Source organism: Sorex fumeus, unplaced genomic scaffold (assembly GCF_029834395.1).
Source record: "Sorex fumeus unplaced genomic scaffold, SorFum_2.1 ptg000265l, whole genome shotgun sequence".
In the NCBI taxonomy this organism is placed as follows: Eukaryota; Metazoa; Chordata; class Mammalia; order Eulipotyphla; family Soricidae; genus Sorex; species Sorex fumeus.
In genome coordinates this window covers 27430598-27448942 of record NW_026606322.1, presented here as the reverse complement: position 1 = coordinate 27448942, position 18345 = coordinate 27430598, and the positions used below count along the sequence as shown (strand labels likewise).

The 18345-nt window shown below is 52.5% G+C and overlaps 1 protein-coding gene across 3 annotated transcripts in view; it reads left to right on the top strand.

Annotated features, from left to right (window-relative positions):
* The window catches only part of ITSN1 (intersectin 1), a 208017-nt gene that overhangs the window by 129871 nt on the left and 59801 nt on the right, over positions 1-18345 (top strand). For 2 of the 3 annotated variants that reach the window (XM_056109217.1, XM_056109219.1), the window contains exons 20-24: positions 1673-1687; positions 5147-5394; positions 9794-9953; positions 13510-13715; positions 15202-15287. In XM_056109217.1, the coding sequence (XP_055965192.1) occupies positions 1673-1687; positions 5147-5394; positions 9794-9953; positions 13510-13715; positions 15202-15287 (715 nt within the window). The remainder of the gene's footprint in view (positions 1-1672; positions 1688-5146; positions 5395-9793; positions 9954-13509; positions 13716-15201; positions 15288-18345) is intronic. The other variant, XM_056109218.1, reaches the window with a different exon arrangement.

The following is an 18345-nucleotide window of genomic DNA, read 5'->3' as shown; positions in this document are numbered from 1 at the left end:
CCTCAGTGGGCAGAGCAAGAAAACAGCAAAGGTTTTGTGTTGTCGCAGCTGATTTTCCTTCAGCAGCATCATGATGTAGGAGGGTCTCGTGGTGGGAACTGCAGCTGTGCTACTGGACGCAGGAAGGAGGTCAGCACTGTGGTTGACAGGATTCAGTTTTTGTAAAGCCCAGTAATTCCCCGGAGCTAGGTCCCAGCTAAAGAAGAGTATTTGGGGGCTGGAGCAATAGCACAGCGGGGAGGGCGTTTGCCTTGCACGCAGCCGACTGGGGTTCAATCCCTGGTATCCCATATGGTCTCCCAAGCACCACCAGTAGTAATTCCTGAGTGCAGAGCCAGGAATAACCTCTGAGCATCGCTGGATATGACCCAAAAAGCAAAAAAAAAAAAAACAGGATTTGTAGGGGCCAGGGAGGAGACCCAGTGATAGGTCTTTTGCCTTGTACACGTGAGATCCTAGGTTGAGACCCTGTCTCTGCCCAACCCCCCACCCCCCCAAATCATTCCGTCTTTGAGTTGCCTTTGGCTGCTTTCTGAAGGGCCGTATCTGGGCGGAATTGTTCAAGTGCATTGATGCCTGCTACCAATTGAGTCTGACTTGCTTGCCTATCCTGTGGTCTCTGAAGTCTCAAGGGGTGTTGTGTGGGCATCGTGGTACCATGGGTACCTGGGTACCATGTCCTTCCCAAGTTGGCGGGAAGGGCCATGTGTTCGTCCAGTACTTAGGGAAATCACTATCTGGGAGCTTTTTTCTCTTGATTGTCTGACGCTGAGTGTACCATCGAGGCAGCAGCTCCAGAACCTTCCTGAACTCTCCCTCACACCCCCGTGGTATGGTCCTGGCTGCAGGGTCTGTCTGAGCAGCGCTGGCAGCTGTGGCCCACTCTAGTGTGGGTGTGACACACGTGTGCTGAGGCCAGCAGCGGGCTCTGTCTGCCTCCCTCCTCACCGTCTCCTGTTTCCTGGGTCTTCTGTTTGCTCTTGGGGGGAGATAGTCATACCCTCGCTGGGGTACCAGGCGGTACCAGGGATCAAACCCATTCAGCTTTAGGTGTGCCTGGCCTTCTGCTCATTTTATCTCTATTTGGTGGTCCCCGGCCCTCGGAGCACCTCCCCAGCCCAGCCTGTGTTTTTTCTTTCAGTGCAAACTCACTGCAGTTCCTGAGAGCACCAGCGCAGGGCAGGGCAGAGTAATTATCACTCCAAGTTGCCCCCTTACACTGTAACAGAAAAAGGAAACCAAACCCGGGCTGGAGCGATAGTCCAGCGGAGAGTGCATTTGCCTTGCACGCGTCCGTCCAGAGTTCGATCCCTGGCATCCCATATGTTCCCCTGAGCACTGCCAGAGGTGATTCCTCAGCATCGCTGGGTGTGACATCCCCCCCCCAAAGAAAAGAAACCAAACCAACAGGTTCTGAAACTGGGTTTTGTCACAACATAAAGGGACAGAAAAGTAGTGCTCTTACCCAAGAGAAAGAAAGAAAGGTCAGCACACTTCTCGATGAGGAACTTAACGTTAGGATGCCATGGTCAGGAGCCCTGGCCCGGGTCCCCTCCAGCTGGCCGCTCCCCCAGTGGCAGCAGGACTAGCTAGGAGCTGAGAAGTCCCTGACTGTTCCGTTGCATTAACCCTCTCTTTGCCTTGCTTTCAAACCTTTGCTTTCCCGGTGGAGGTTAAAGGGGAATGGGTAAGTGCTCTATCTCTCGCTCGCTCTCTCTCTCTTGCTCCCCCCCACCCTGTGTATTCCGTGTTGGGGTCTTTCACATGGCATCAGTTCTGTGTGTCTCCACGTCTCTGCGGGGCCTGTCACATGGCAGAGATGTGTTCTGAGTTGGTGTTGTGGGTGAGTGATGTGGAAGTGCTGCGTCGGGGTCTCCGCCTCCAGCCAGAAATCAGCATCAGGAGGTTAAATGGGAAAGATGAAAATCCTTTAAGAAAGGTTTTCGCTTTTATTTGGGGAGGATCGTTGGGGAGGACCCCATGGTGGTCCTCGAGGGGGGTGGTGCTTGTCATGTGCTCCTGTGATTATAGCTAGGACTCCCACATACCCTAATTTTTTTTTTTTTTCGTTTTTGGTCACCTGGCGATGCTCAGGGGTCACTCCTGGTTGTGCACTCAGGAATTACCCCTGGCGGTGCTCAGGGAAACATGGGATGCTGGGAATTGAACCCGGGTCGGCCGCATGCAAGGCAAACGCCCTACCTGCTGTGCTATTGCTCCAGCCCCCCTAAGTATTTTTTTATTGGAAGTTTTTTCTTAGTGTTTTTTCAGGAAATTTTTAAAAATCTTTTTATGAGGCCAGAGAGATAATACGGTAAGGCACTTTCCATGCATGTGGCTAACCCGGGTTCAGTCCTCAGCATCTCATTCGGTCCCCTGAGCATGAGCTCTAAGGAGTGATTCTTTTTGTTTTGTTTCCTTTTTATTTTTCACGCACGCGGTCTATTTTCTTTGCTGCTTTCCTTTGAATTCCCTGAACACCCGAGCAAAGCTTGTTTACCATCTTCAGGTCATATAATCTTTGCAGCTAATTGGGTCCGATAATGCTTAGTGATGGCAGGGTAGGGGCTTGGCAGGGGGGCTGGGGGCCGTCTGACCCACAGCCTCTTCTGTAGGAAAGTTTTCTCCACCCAGCGCAGCTCCTTCTGGGCTAATGGGTGAGTTGCCCTCGGTGTTGCTTTTGTGCTAACTTCTGCAGTGGCTCCAAGGGGAGAGGTTTTGCCCTCTTAGAAGGCTGCAGCCTGGGTGCTGCGCCCTCGTGACTGAGCATGTGACTCAACTCTCCATTGGAGCCGGCTCCACGGCCCTCTGCCAGCCATTTGTTTATTTTTGATTTGGGGGCCACACCTGGCAGTGCTCAGAGCTTACTCCTGCCTCATTGCTCAGGGATCGAACCTGAGTCAGCCGTGGGAATTGAAGGCATGGGCCTCAGTGCGTGGGAGCAATTGTACAGTGGGTAAGGTGCTTGCCTTGTACTCTGCCAACCCAGGTTCAATCTGGTTAAAGGAATGGGAGGGAAACTGGGGACACCGGTCCTGGGAAATTACACTGGTGGAGGGATGGGTGTTGGGAACATTGTATGACTGAAACCCAATCATGAACAGCATTTATAATGCTCATCTCACGGTGATTCAGTTAAAAAAAAAAAAGCTAGCATGATTAAATCTGTGTTAGCTGGACCATTCTGTAATTTAGTGCATTCACACAGTACTAATCTGCCAGTTTATCGATTTTAGCTTAAATCTGAGTCTGTCTTTCCAGAGTCTGAGTTCTTATTAGTAGTAAATAATTAGCAAAATAAAAATAATTTTCCCCCATACAACATGGAAATTATCATACTAAGCGAAATGAGTCAGAAAGAGAGGGATAGACATAGAAAGATTGCATTCATCTGGGGGATATAAAGTAACACAATATGAGATTAATACCCAAGAATAGCTGAGATAAGCACCAGGAGGATTACTCCATAGCTTAGAGGCCAGCCGGGCATTCTAGGGGAAAGGGCAGCTCAGATAGAGAAGGGAGCACCAAATAAAGGGTGTTTGGAGGATCCTCCCAAGAGGGGAGATGCATGTCGAAAGTAGACTATGGACTGAACATGTTTGCCACTCAATGCCTCTTTTGCAGACCACAAAACCCAAAAGGAGAGAGAGAACACAAGGGATTGCCCTGCCACAGAGGCAGGGGGGGATGGAGGGATGGGGATAGGGGTGGGGAGGATATTATCCATGGTGGTGGAAAATGGGCACTGGTGGAGGGATGGGTATCTGACCATTGTATAATCGAAACCCAAGCACAAAAAATTGTAAATCTACAACTGTACCTCATGGTGTTTCACTAATTAAAAAAAAAAAATTTCCTCCGAAAGCACAGTATGGTCCCCTGTGCCCCGGGAGTGATCCCTGAGTGCAGTCAGGCATGAGGTAAGCACCTCACCACAGTGCTATATCTTCAGCCTCTATTTTCTTCTTGTTGTTCTCTTTAGACCACATCAGGTGGTGCCAAGGGACCGTCCCTACTACTGTGCTTGGAGATCTGTGGGATGCTGAGGGGTCCTGTTTGGGCTGCCCTTGTGCAGATCATGTTGTCAGCCTGTTGCGTTCTTTTACCAGCCCTCAATGAGACTTTTAAATGTCCGAACATGGAGTCTCCTTCCCATGGGAGCTCTGGAAAGTGTGTGTTTCTGATTTTGTTCTTTTGGGTTTGGGCTGACTCCTGGCTTTGTGCCCAGGGCTGACTCCTGGCAGTGCTCGGGGGGACCATATGTGGTGCCGGATTAAACCTGGGTGGGCTGTGTGCCAGGCAGTGTGCCAGGCAGACACCCTCCCCACTGTACTGTCACTCCGGCCCAATGGGTTTGTTTTGATCTTCCTGTCCCTCCGGAATAAACGCCACTTAGTCAGTGGAGATTTGGGAGTATTGAATGTGTGTGGATCGCACTTAGTAAGGCCTGGTCCAGTATAATTTTATTAAATAATTTGGTTAGACCCGAGCGACGAGGTCTGTCAGTGAATTGTGTGTAATGTTTGTATTGGATGGTTGCTTGGTTGTATGGTTGGATGGTTGGTTGGTTGGTTGGTTTGGAGCAGGGAGGAGCGTGAGTGTCACATCTGGTGCCCTAGGGTTCCCTTCCCACAGAGCTCGGGATCCCATTGCTGCCTCCTGCTCCAGTACATACTGGAGACCATTGGGCCACCCCCCACCCCCCAGTTATGGGAGCTGCTGGGGCTGCGGGCATTTCAGGGCCATTATTAGGCCATAGCACAGAGGGGCAGAGCCCAAGTCCTCACCCCTCCTGCTATTCCCAGGATAGAGCCCCTTAGAGGTGGGGTTGGGGGTTTGTGGGGGCTGCATGTTCGGTGGACATGGGGGGTGGGGGCACTATGTGTCCGGTGGAGGTGGGGGGACTGTGTGTCCAGTGGATATGAGGGGTGCAGGCACTGTGTGTCCAGTGGAGGTGGGAGGTGCAGGGACTGTGTCCAGCAGGGTTTGGGGCTGTGTGTCCAGTGGAGTTGGAGGAGTGAGGGGGCTGTGTTCCATAGGAGTGAGGGGTGTGCGGGGCCTGCGTTTCCTCTGGGAGTGGGAGGTAGCTTTGCGGGTTTCCTCAGTCCCCCTGACATCACCCCCTTCCTCATTGTTCCCCCAGGTGGATGAGAGCCAGACTGGGGAGCCCGGATGGCTTGGCGGAGAGCTGAAAGGAAAGACAGGCTGGTTCCCTGCCAACTACGCAGAGAAAATCCCGGAAAACGAGGTCCCCGCCCCCGCCAAGCCCGCGCCTGACCTGTCCAGCACCCTGGCCCCCAAGCTGGCTGTGCGGGAAGCCCCCACCCAGCCTGCCGCCACCTCCACGGAGCCCTCCACCACCCCCAACAACTGGGCCGACTTCAGCTCCACGTAGGTGTAGTCTCGCGCGTGCCGCCCGCGTCTGAGACCCCCACGCCCCCAGCAGTGATTTCCGAGTGGTTGGCCTTATGGGGGGGGCGGGGTGGCAACTGGGCTCCGTCCTCAGTGTCACTTCTCTGAGCCGGACGGCTGCCTCTGACCAAATAAAGCCGATTGCCTTGCCTTATTCAGTCGTTTGTCTGGATTGTTCGTTCTCGAGGGAGAAATGTAGCCCAGCTGCAGTGCATTGGCCTGGCCCGGGGCTCAGTCTCCAGGACAGGAAACAACAAGGGGGAGGGAGAAACAGAGATATAGACAGAGAAACAGATAGAGATGGAGGGGAGAGAGAGAGAGAGAGAGAGAGAGAGAGAGAGAGAGGTAGAGCGAAGGTTTCTCCTAGAGATTAGCCAGAATTGGAAGCTGGTTCTGTTTGGCGTTTGTTCTCTCTCTCTCTCTCTCTCTCTCTCTCTCTCTCTCTCTCTCTCTCTCTCTCTCTCTCTCCCCCTCCTCCCTCTCTCCTTCCCTCCCTCCCCCTTCCTCTCTCCCTCACTTCCTCTCCCCCCCTCCTCCCCCATCGTAGGTAGTAGTTCAGAGAGGTAGTGCTTCAGGTCGCGCTTGGTCTCCAGGCAGGGTCCGGCTTTCAGCCTGATGCATGAACAGGATTCCCTCTTCCCTCCCTCCCATAACTCCTAGACCTGGGCCCACACTTCCAGCTTCAGGGCTGGGGCAAGACGTGCCGTCCAAAGTCGTTAGCGCTTTCAGATAAACGGAGCTAGAAGTTCCTTTGCTTGTTCTTTGTGAAACCTTACCGTGAACAGAACAGACTGAACCGCAGAGCGAGGGGCAAGGACGGTGGATGGAGGCCTGGGAAGGGCGCAGTGGGGATGGATGTAGCCTGCCCGGCGAGGGGAGGTGGCATCGGATGGGTGCTCAGGGGAATGAAATCCTCCCACGCGTGTCTTCGCCAAAGCACTGGGGGTGCTCACAGCTGTGCTCAGAAAAGGAGCTTTGGGCTGGGGTGCAGCTCCAGTGGTCATGTGTGAGACTGGGGTGACCCACAGCAGTGAGAAATATAAAAATTCTATTGAATTGCTATTGCCTTTTTGTTTCCTGATTCCAATTCCAGTTCTTCCTGATAATCTTGATTTTATTTTTTGAGTTTTGAGGCCACACCCGGCAATACTCAGATCACTCCTGGTGGGCCTTGAGACCCCAGAGGAGTGCTGGGATCAAACCCAGTTGGCCAGGTGCAAGGCAAATGTCTGAACCGCTGTACTGTCACTCTGTCCCTATATGTAACTTTTTTTTTCTTTCTTTTTTGTTTTTCTTTTTGTTTTTGTATCACACCTGGCTGTGCTCATGGCTTATTCCTGGCTCTGCAGTCAGGGATACTCCTGGTGGGTTCTGGAGACCATATGGAATATCAGGGATCAAACCCAGGTCAGAGTATACCCTCCCCACTGTTCTGTATCTCTGGCAGCCCCTGATCTTGATTTAATTTAATTTAATTTGCTTTTTTCCTGGCAGTGCACAGGAATTACTCCTGACTCTGCTCTCAGAAATTACCCCTGGCAATACTAGGGGGACCTTATGGGATGCTGGGGGTCGAACCCAGGTCGCTCACGTGCAAGGCCAGTGCCCTGTCCTCTGTACTATTGCTCCAGCCCCTGGTCTTAATTTTAAAGTTAGGTCTGTTTCCGTTTGGTTTGTTCAGTTTGGGAGCCACACCCCCAGGTGTTCAGGGTCACGGGATCACTCCTCACAGAGCTTAGAGACTGTGTGGTACTGGGTGTCTAACTGGAGTGGCCCACACTTACCCAAGTGTCTGAGCCCCCTGCACTGTCGTTGCAGTCCCTTTTCACGCCCCTCCTTCCCTTTGAGGCCTTACTTCCACCCTGATTTTGACTTTCCCTTAGAGCTTGGGCTGGAACAGCAGGCGGACACCATCATGAGTGGGATTTTGTTGTGCGAGATTTTGTTTGACCTGAACCCAGCGAGCAGGACTTTCTTCGATAAACATGGTGCTTGCCCGCTCACCTTGCAGACAGCCGAAATCAGGATGTGGGGGGAAGGGAAGGTTTGACTCTCTATTGTTCAGACATGGGTTTTGTCGTATTAAGATACAGACGTGTTTAGGGACAGAGCGATATGATAGCAGGGAGGGTATTTACCTTGCACATGGCTGACCTGGGTTCAATATCTGCCATTACATAGGGTCCCCTGAGCACCACCAGGAGTAATTCCTGAGTGCAGAGCCAGGAGTGACCCCTGAGCAGAGCCGGTATAACCCAAAAAGACAAAAAAAAGTAAGAAAGAAAGTAGAAAGAAAATAGGGGGGAGAGAGAAAGAGAGAGAGAGAGAGAGAGAGAGAGTAATTGCATTTAGTTGATCAGAGAGCTAGTACAGCGTGTAAGACACTTGCCTTGCATGCAGCGGACCCTGGTTCTAAACCCTGGTACCTACCACAGGAGTTTCTCTGAGCTCCCCCGCCCCCCAGCAAGTGAGCCCTGAGCACAGGGCCAGGAGTAAGACCTGAGCACTGCCAGTTTCCCACCCTCCTCCCACCTCTGAACAGAGGAAGAAAAATGCCCATTTAGATTGGTGCTAGTTCTTACTCACACCATCCCTAAGCCGCAGGACCCCAGAGCCCTACCTCCCTGTTGCCCTTGTGTGCCCCAGTGGTGGACAGCCGTGGGAGGACACCGGCAGGGGCTGGGCCACACGTGGCCTCAGCTGTGCTGTTGCTGCAGTAGCTTGTTCTTGTGGGGTTTGTTGTTTGGTCTGTTTTGATGGGGTCTGGACGATGCCTGGCTCAATGCTCAGGTGGACGCTGGCAGCATCCAGGGTGGCCATGTGTGGTGCTGGGGGACGTGCGCGGGTGCACTTCAAGGCAAACGCCTCCCCCCACGCTGGGACCTGCTCCCGGGAAGGGTGATGGTGACAGTGCGCGTCAGTCTCACTTCCGTTCCCAGGAGCTTCCCTAGCCACACTCCGTGGGACCCTCTCAGCCGCACTCATAGTTCCTGAGCCAAGGAGGGACTCAGGGTTCAGAGCAGCTGCTCTTGGCGCACCTGCCATTCGCCACTTGATGTGGCATTCAGTCATATCATCGTCATTATTATTATTACTGGCTTGGGGGCCACACCTGGAGGTGCTCAGGGCTTAGTCCTGGCTCTGCGCTCAGGGATCACTCCTGGTGGGGCTTGGGGGATCATCTGGAGTCAGCCGAGGGCAAGCAAATGCCCTTTTCCCTACACTCTCTCTCTGGCCCATTTTTTTAACTTTTTTTTTTTATTTTATAAAGCAGTTCATAATATTTGATGACATTTAATATTCACACACAATCCCACCACCATGACACATTCCCACCACCATATTTGGGATGTTTCCATCCCAAACCCCAATCCCTGTCCCAAAGCAGAACTGCAATAATATATTTTGTATTGTCTGTTATGAAAAACCGCTGAAAATGCTACAAAAAAGTATCCATAGAGGAAAGAGTGTGAAGATTATTCTATTTTGACCGGGGCCATTAAGACCTTCTATAAGATATCACTAACATATTGTTAAAGGTTGAGCCTTGTAAACTTTTGTGTACATATAACACATATATATACATGAAACATATATATATATATATATATATATATATATACAGTGTTACAAATAGCACTGTAGTACTGTCCTCCCGTTGTTCATCGATTTGCTTGAGCGGGCCCAGTAACGTCTCCATTGTGAGACTTTGTTGTTACTGTGTTTGGCATATTGAATATGCCACGGGTAGCTTGCCAGGCTTTGCCGTGCAGGCGAGATACTCTCGGTAGCTTGCCAGGCTCTCCAAGAGGGGTGGAGGAATCAAACCTGGCTCAGCCGGGCCGGCAGCTTGCAAGGCAAACGTCCTACCAGAAATATGTATATATATAAATATGTATATATATATACACACGTATATATGTGTATATATATATATTTCTCTCTATGATTGGTTACCTACTATTTGAATCCCACGAAATGTGGTGTGGTATTCTTGGGGTATGGGTAGGGTGTGTCTTATGATGTGTGACACGGCCGCATTTGCAGCTGTGCGGTCCAGGAATAAGTTCACTTGTGCATAAGGTTCGGCCCAAGCGTGTGGGGAGTGGCCTTGAGCTTGGTGGTGGGTGGGTTCTAGAGGTTTACAGCTGCTGGGGCTGGGTCCCTTAGGGCGGGAAGGGCTCTTATCCGCCCCCCCTCTGGGTTCCTCTGATTCGTATTTTTGGTATTGAAAGTCTGAGCCACCAGTGGTCTGTGCCCGCCCTGGGACACGGCTGGTACACGCAGCTCCACATGGGAACCTTGGGAAGCATGCGTGTGTTCAAGGTGGTTGCTTGGGAGGGACCTGCCACTCATGTCGGCTTGCTCTTCCCTCCAGGTGGCCATCCAGCTCTGGTGACAAGCCTGAGACTGACAATTGGGACGCCTGGGCGACGCAGCCATCCCTCACTGTGCCAAGTGCCGGCCAGCTCAGGCAGAGGTCAGCCTTCACACCAGCCACTGCCACCGGCTCCTCGCCCTCTCCTGTGCTGGGCCAGGTAAGCCTGTGCACAGGCACCTCTGCGTTTAGCCCAGGAAACCTCTGTCTCCAGTAGTCCACCCTCGTGGAGGGTCCAGTGCCTGTGTGCACGTGGTGTTTGGGAAGGAGCATCACTTGTTTGGCAGAGGTGGGAAGTGAGGCCGCGAGAGCATCAGGATATTCCAGAGTTGCAGCATTAATGGGCGAGAGATGGAATTCAGACCCACTGTCCTCTCTCTGTCAGGGGCCCAGACCATGTGACAGGGGCCCACCCATGGGGCACTGTGGGTAAGGTGGGTCTGGAGGACACCTCCCATATCAGAGGTTCTATCAGAGGTTCTAAATATCAGAGGTTCTAAAAGGTTCTGAAATACAGTGGGTTATATGGTTTTATATTTTTTTTGTTTCATTTTTTTGGGTCACACCTGGCAGTAACTCAGGAGTTACCCTGACTTATGGCTCGAGGGACCATATAAGATGCCAGGGATTGAACTCGGGTCAGCCGCTCGCAAGGCAAAGACCTTTCCCGCTGTACCATCGCTCCAGCCCCCTTTTCTCTTGGCTGTGGTTAAGTGCCCCATAGGTGCCGTGCAGTCCCGAGCCAGGTGAACTGTCCAGGGCCTCTGTCCCGAGGATCCCAGGGGCGTGCAGTTGGAAAAATCATGCAAAGGGGCTGGAGTGTTAGCATAGGGCCTTGCACATGGACGACCCGGGTTCGATTCCCAGCATCCCATATGGTCCCCTGAGCACCGCCAGACGTGATAACTGAATACAGAGCCAGCAGTCAAACCTGTGCATCACCTGGTGTGACCCCAAAAGCTAAAAAAAGGAACAGAAAAAAAATCGTGCAGAGATTTAAGGCAGTGAACACCAGCGGGTGCGAAGTTTCACGCAACTGTGCGTGGGACCCTGGGTTCACCCACCCTTGGTACCCCGTTGAACCCCCAACATTCCAGTCACTCCTTTAGGACAGGCATCTCTATGTCTCTGCCTGCCGGGCAGATGGTGGCGCCTTCCTCAGCAGAGAGGATGAGATGAGGTTCTTTCTTTCAGAAAATGCTAAATGCTTCCCCCTGCCTTTACAGCCACCCCTCCTGCGCCCCTCCCTGAGACTAACCCACCCTCAGCCCCGGCTCCTGCTCCTCCTCCCGGACCCTCCACAGCTGTGCGTGCACATCTCCTCGAGGCCTTGGCCTGGGCCCGGCGCGGGGCCCCCCTCCAGGGCTGCCTCCTCCGAGGGAGTCTCCCAGCGGCCCACCGGCAGGATGCGCCCCTCTCCTGCATCTGCCCTCCGGGGGGATAGCTGGGAGGTTCTTATAGTGCATTGAGCTGTTGGTTCTCGATCGAGGAATTGTTTGGGGGCGCAGAGATAAGCAAGGCATGTGGAATGCTTGAAAGTGGAGGGCTAACGCTCACTCTGTCCATTTAGCACTGACTGGCTTTTGCAGCCCCTTTTTATTGGGTTGACGATCAAAACATCCAGCATACCTCAGAGTACATAAGATCAAAACACCTTAAAGTACATATTATTTTTGTAGCCTAATGATGCACAAACGAAGTAAACCAAACCACCTTGTAAATCTTTACATCCCGTTTCCCATATATTCCACATCAACATCTATGCAAGCTCTATGCAATAGCCCAGTAAGATATTTGTTTAACTTTCATCCAATCATAGCACAGTTAATCTATAACAGAAGGCGGCTGCATTGGGACATGCTGATCCCAACCCAGTTCACTCAGAATTCCTAGCTGTTTGCAGCTATGACACAGCCTTGTTTGCAAGGCAGCGTTCCCGGAATTTCCTCATGACTCTGGTCAGGCTCCAACATTGCGGGATTTAACGTCGAGCGTCCCATCCCTCTTCCCAGCCGGTTCTCTGCTCTTTGCTCCATCCTATTATTTTCCAGTGCACTGGACAGTCCACAATAAAGGATTTTTACCCTGAACCTTCCAGGGCAACAAAGGTGGCATTTTATTTTATTCTTTGGGGACACACCCAGCAGTGCTTGGGACTTAACTCCTGACTCTGTGCTCAGGGATCACTCCAGGCGGTGCTGGGAGGACCCTGTGCTGTGCTGGGGGATCAAACCTGGGTCAGCCACATCGCTAGGCAAGTGCCCTCCCCGCTGTAGGAAGAGATGACAATGGATTCCTCTTGTGTAACGCCCCACTGCCCACCCCATTTCCCTGTACACCCACACACGGTCAGTGGCGACTGCAGCAGGTGGCCACCACCCCTGCCCCATTTCTCTGACCGGAACTGGAGCGATAATACAGTGAGTAGGCGTTTGCCTTGCACTTGGCCGACCCAGGTTTGATCCCCAGCATCCCATGTGATCCCCCAAGCACTTCCAGGAGTGGTTCCTGAGTGCCTGAGCCAGGAGTAATCCCTGAGCATCACCAGGTGTGACGCAAAAAGCAAAAAAAAAAAAAAAAAATTCTGCTTCCCTCAGCAACCAAGTCCCATTGACTGGGGGCAGGAGCATGGCCAGCGCTCTGGGCTGGGTGAAAGTGTTCTCCACACACAGACACACAGGGTACTACCTCTGCCGATCAGAACACACGTGACCCGCCCACAGGGCTTGTCTCTGCACACAGCTCCTTACACAGTGATTCCCCCCCCCCCCCCCAGTAAATATACTGGAAACTTACTATGCATGTGTGTACAGATAAGCCCTCTTGAACAGACTTCACACACCCACTGTGTGCCCTGAAATAGTGGAAAAAATCAAGTGTGAGTGAGGCCCTCCAGCTGTCGATCCTGGTCTAATCAGTCTTCCCCTGCCATAAACAGTACATTTTAAGAAGTATTTGTAAAGTTCAAACCAGAGCAGGTGCGATAGCCCGGAGGGTAGGGCACTTGCCTTACACACACAGCCAGTCCACGTACCCCATGTATTCCCCCAACCCCCGCCAGGAGTAAGCCCTGAGCACCACCAGCTGTTACCCAAAAATAAGTCAAAGGATAAAGCCAACAAGTTAAAACCTACCTAGTCTTGGGGTTGAAGCGATAGCACAGTGGGTAGGGCATTTGCCTTGCACACAGCCGACCTGGGTTTGATTCCCAACATCCCATATTGTCCTCCGAGTACCACCAGGAGTAATTCCTGAGTGCAGAGCCAGAAGTAACCCCTGTGCATCGCTGGGGATGACCCAAAAATGGGGAAAAAAAAAAAAAAGAACAACCTACTCAGTCTCTCACAGACCCACAGGGACTCCGCATGGCGTTATTCACAGTCTGAAGAAATGAAACCCAGGTTCTCAGTGAGGCTTCCTGGTCGACCACAGTCGCTAGTCACGTTTGGGGGTGAACACTGAGTTTCCTTCAGAAGCTGTAGAGCTCTATGGGGTGGGGGTGGGCAGAGCCCCAACTCAGGGGCTCACTTAACTCAGGGGTCAGCCGCAAACAAGGGCAGAGTCCTCAGCGGCACATCGTTCTCCCTAGTGCTGCAGAAATGTGGTCCCCAGAGTTTGGTTGCCACCCACCCACTTGTGAGTTCTGGGAGCGGGTGGTTGTGGACAGAGGGCAGCCAGGGAGCAAACCCTCTCCGTTCCTCTCTGCCCCGCCCAAGGGTGAGAAGGTGGAGGGGCTGCAGGCGCAAGCCCTGTACCCGTGGCGGGCCAAGAAAGACAACCACCTGAACTTCAACAAGAACGACGTCATCACGGTGCTGGAGCAGCAGGACATGTGGTGGTTCGGGGAAGTCCAGGGCCAGAAGGGCTGGTTCCCCAAGTCCTACGTGAAGCTCATTTCAGGCCCCGTCAGGAAACCCACCAGGTATTTTTTGCAGGGTTTCGTCTGCTTCTGTTTGATCCAAAAAAAAAAAATAGTGTTGGGTCTTGCTTTGCTGTCTGCATGGAGGGGAGGGATGTGGGGTGGGTGACTGGCGGGGAGGCGGGAGGTGTTGTCTGTCTTTGGGGTCTGTCTGTCTTTCAACAGCTGAAGCTAAAGAGTCTGCTGGCAGGAGAGGAACAGGAGCAGGGATCAAGATTTCCATAAACCTTCATCTTTGCTTTTGATTTTGGCTTTGGGGCAGGAGTAGGGGGGGTCTCTCCAGCCATTTAGCCAAGCTGACTGAATTAGAGCTTAATGCTACAGCCCCAGGAGGCTGTGTTGCTCACGCCTGGAGGTACCAAAAGGTATCTCGACTATCCCAGTGTGCTTAGGGGAACTTCAGGGCTGCACCTAGAAAGGCTCCAGGTTTGGGGATGGGGGTATCCAGGATGGATACAAGGCATGCACCTTTTTTTGTTTCTCTTCCCCCCCCTCCCTCCCCCCAACCCCCATCGCAAGGGTTTTTTGCAAGGGCTCTACCGTGTGATGCTCAGGGGTTCCTCCTGGCTCTGCACTCAGGAATGACTCCTGGCAGTACTTGGTGGACCATATCGAGGGGTAACGGGGGTCAGCCACGTGCAAGCCAAATGTCCCACCCACTGTGCTATCACTCCAGTCCCAGTACAAGGTGTGCGCCTTCACCCATGTGCCAGCTCTTTGGCCTGTATCTCTGGGGGTGGGGATGGGTTTTCACCGTGCAGTAGAGAATTCCACTCTAGAACATTCTTGGGGATCTGTTGGCTCTCGTGTTCTCATGCTTGGGGTACTCGGCACACTGCCAAGGAGGGCTGAGCACTTAGAAACCAGCATTTCTGGAAAAATCATTGATGAAAGAGAATCTTTTTTTTTTCTCTCTCTCAATGAGGTCTTGAATAGTGTGGAATCTGAACAAGTTTGTTGCTTCACTTACTCCAACTGTATTAAGCTGTTTTTTGTTTTTGTTTTTGTTTTAATTTTAAAATGTGAGCTTGGAGAAGAGAAAAAAAAGAAGTCTGAAATGCAGAGCAGCTGAGCAGCTTTCAGCCATGCTCTGAAACAAAGCTATAATAAAGACCCAAGAGTGGGGGCTGGAGCCATAGTGCAGTGAGGAGGGCATTTGCCTTACAGAGGGCCGACCAGGGTTCAATCCCCGGCATCCTGTATGGTTCCCCAAGCAGTAACTCCTGAGTGCAGAGCCAGGAGGAACCTCTGAGCATTGCCCGGTGTGACCCAAAAAAAGAAAAAAAAATGAGTGTGACTTAGAACCAAGATCGACCCTGTGTGTGTGTGTGTGTGTGTGTGTGTGTAACCTAGCCAAGTACAGCTCTTTCTGCTATGTCTTGTTTCTAGGTATAAACAGAAATCAGTTTTACAAGCAAAAGAGCGTTGTCGCTTGTAACTGTTGCCTCTGGCGATGAGGATTAAAACCCTCCCTGCCCCCTTCTTTCAGCACCGACCCGGGTCCTTCAGAAAGTCCAGCCAGTCTGAAGAGAGTGTCGTCCCCCGCCGCCAAGACAGCTGCTACCGGCGGAGATGGTGAGACCCTGACTCCAACTGGGGCTTTCCAAGGAGCGAGGGGACTGTGTGATGGAAGCGGCTGGTGTTTGCAGGGAGAGTGCATTCCATTTTCTTACCTAAGAAAACGTTCGAGTTGTGCTTGCACTGCCTGAAACACCAAGATAGAATGTTCCTGGAATGCTTCACAAAATCCCATCACATCCATCACACTGTGCTTGTGATCCCTGAGCTCTGTGCCAGGAGTCAGCCCTGGGCACCGTGGGTGTGGCCCCCCCAAAATAAATAGTAGATGAAGGGGTGGAGAGCACTCTGAGGGCTAGAGAGGTAGTATAGTGGGGAGGGCGCTTGCTTGCACACGGCCAACTCAGTTCAATCCCCGGCATGCCATATGGTTCTCCGAACACTGGCAGGAGAAGTTTCTGTGTGCAGAGCCAGGAGTAAGCTCTGGAGCATCAAAATCCTAAAATTCAGAACTGCTCTCAGAGCAAAGCTGAATTCCCTAACCATGGCTGACTTTAGCTTTGGAGCAAGGTCCTCGAAGTCCCCAGTGGTGGCATTTTTCAGAGTGTTTCTAGAGGCCGTTATGGTCGGCACTTTCCCTCCACGCTCCATTCTCTGAGTTTGACAGGAGCATTTGTTTGAAAACCAGCACTGCTCAGCACAGCTACACAGGGCATCCCGGTTCTGCCCTATGTAAACTCCCAAAGCATATTAGTTAGGCCTGGAAAAAAGGGCATCTTGGGGTTGTAACATAGTTGTTCGTGTGTGGGGGACTGCGGGGAACTTTTAGGGGGCATGCTTTGTGATGCTCAGGGCTTCCTCCTGGCTCTGCACTCAAGGATCACTCCTGGCGGGCCTCAGGGGACCCCTGTGGGATGCTGGGGATTGAACCCAGGTTGACCACATGCAAGAGAAATACCCTCCCTGTTATGCTATTGCTCCAGCCCCAGTTAGTTGCTTTTATTTCCTGTTCTTTACTTCCAGGCAGAATCCACAGGGTTGTACGTGCCAGTAGGGGGAATGGGTTTAAGAAATACCCATCAGGGGGCTGGAGTGATAGCACAGCGGGTAGGGCATTTGCCTTGCATGAGGCTGACCCGGGTTCGATTCCCAGCATCCCATTTGGTTCCCCCAGCACCGCCAGGAGTAATTCCTGAGTGCAGAGCCTGGAGTAACCCCTGAGCATCGCCGGGTGTGACCCCAAAGCAAAAAAAAAAAATAATGATTTTAGGGCTACGTTTAGTAATGTTTGGGGCTCTGTGCTCAGGAGCCCCCTATTTGGTACCAGGGATTAAACTTGGGTCAGCCACATGCTGGCAAGCACCTTACCCCTGTACTGTCTCCTGTCTCTCCATCTGCAGAGAATGCTTTGTGTTTTGTTTTTTTGTTTGTTTGTTTTTGCGGGGGGCACTCCTGGCAGTTCTCAGGGCAGACTCCTGGTGGGGCTCAGGGAACCATATGGACTGCCGGAATCAAACCCGGCTCAACCCTGTGCACGGTGAGTACCTTCCCACTATGCTATTGCTGTGGCTCTTTCATCCCTTTCTGTTGCCTCAACTGCGTTACTGACACAGACAGTGAGGGCTTCTGGGGTGTCAGCCACACAGAGGAAATTTGATTTGCTCTGAAATAGGAACAGAGACCTCGCCACTCGGGTCTGTGGATCGCAGCCGAGTGGGCGGAAGAGGATCGTTGGGAAGCGCTTGCCTTAGCAGACGCGTGTTGGGTGCTTCGGGATCGATCAGAGCACTCAGGAAAGCGGGCTGGCTTCCTGGGTGAAGAGTAGGGCCATGGGGAGTGGGAGAAAAGCCCCGGCAGGACAGATACAACAGGATGGATATGGAGCTCATCCCCCCCCCCCCACCGCTGCCCCCAGGCTACATTCAGTGTCTTCCTGTCTTCCCCCATTGAAGCAGGCCGGCAGACTGGGCCACAGCGCCCTGTGGCAGAGGTCTCAGTTGAGGCCAGGGGCAGAGGAAGGTGGGGTTGGTGATGCAGTCCTGGGCCTCATACACTCCTGTCTTGGCAGGGGGAGGGGGGAATGGCGAGGGCGGGGGCGGGGGCGGGTGTCCCTTAATCCTGAGACACCTCCCTGACAGCTGTGTCCTCAGGGCCCAGGGAAGGTTCAGCAAGAGTTCAGACTTTGGGAGCCGCTGAAGCATTTCGAAAGTCACTTCAAAAAAAACAGGGGACTTTAAGTGCAAGGAAGCGCAGGGCCAGTCTGGAGGGCCTCAAACCTCTTCTCCCGGGGCCAAACGGGAGTGGAGAGACCCAGTCCAGGAGCAGCCCGGGGCGGGAGGGAGGTCAGGGAAGCGACCACGGAGAGGATGTTCTTTCTTGCCGCATCACCCCAAGTTCAACTTCCTGGCCCAGGGGTTCAGATTTCTGGCTTGCTCAGCCGGGCACGTGTCCCCCTTTAAGAAGTGTTTTTGGGGACTGGAGCAATAGTATAGCAGGTAGGACGTTTGCCTTGCACACGGCTGACCCAAGTTCAATCTCTGGCATCCCATATGGTCCCCCAAACACCACCAGGAGTGATTCCTGAGTGCATAGCCAGGAGTAACCCCTGTGCATCACCGGGTGTGGTGCAAAAGAAGCAAAAAAAAAAAAGTACGCTTTTTTTGTCCTCCCTCGCCTGTTTGCATGACCTTGACCCCACTCTGGGGCTGTAGAGTGGGGTGCATGCTACAGTTTGGTTGTTTTTTTGTTTTGTTTTGTTTCCTTTCTGTTTTGTTTTGGTTTGGGTGCCACACCCAGCCAGCGGAGCTCAGGCCTAACTCCTGGCTTTGCACTCAGCCATCACTCCTGGCAGGGCTCAGGTGACCAAAGGGAATGCCAGGGATCCCATCTGAATGGGCCACGACGCCTTCCCCCATCTTGTCGTTCTGGCCCAGTGTTGCAGTTCTTCTGAGCCCCCTCCAGAGGGTCCTGGAGCCCTCCGTGCTAAACCTTACCCAGTCCTTGCCATTAGCTCCAACCCAACTCTCAGCCTCTGAAGTTTTAGTAGAGAACATAGACTTCCTCCTCCAGCCAGAAAATGGACTTTTTCAGTAAATGGTGATTTTTTTTTTTTTTT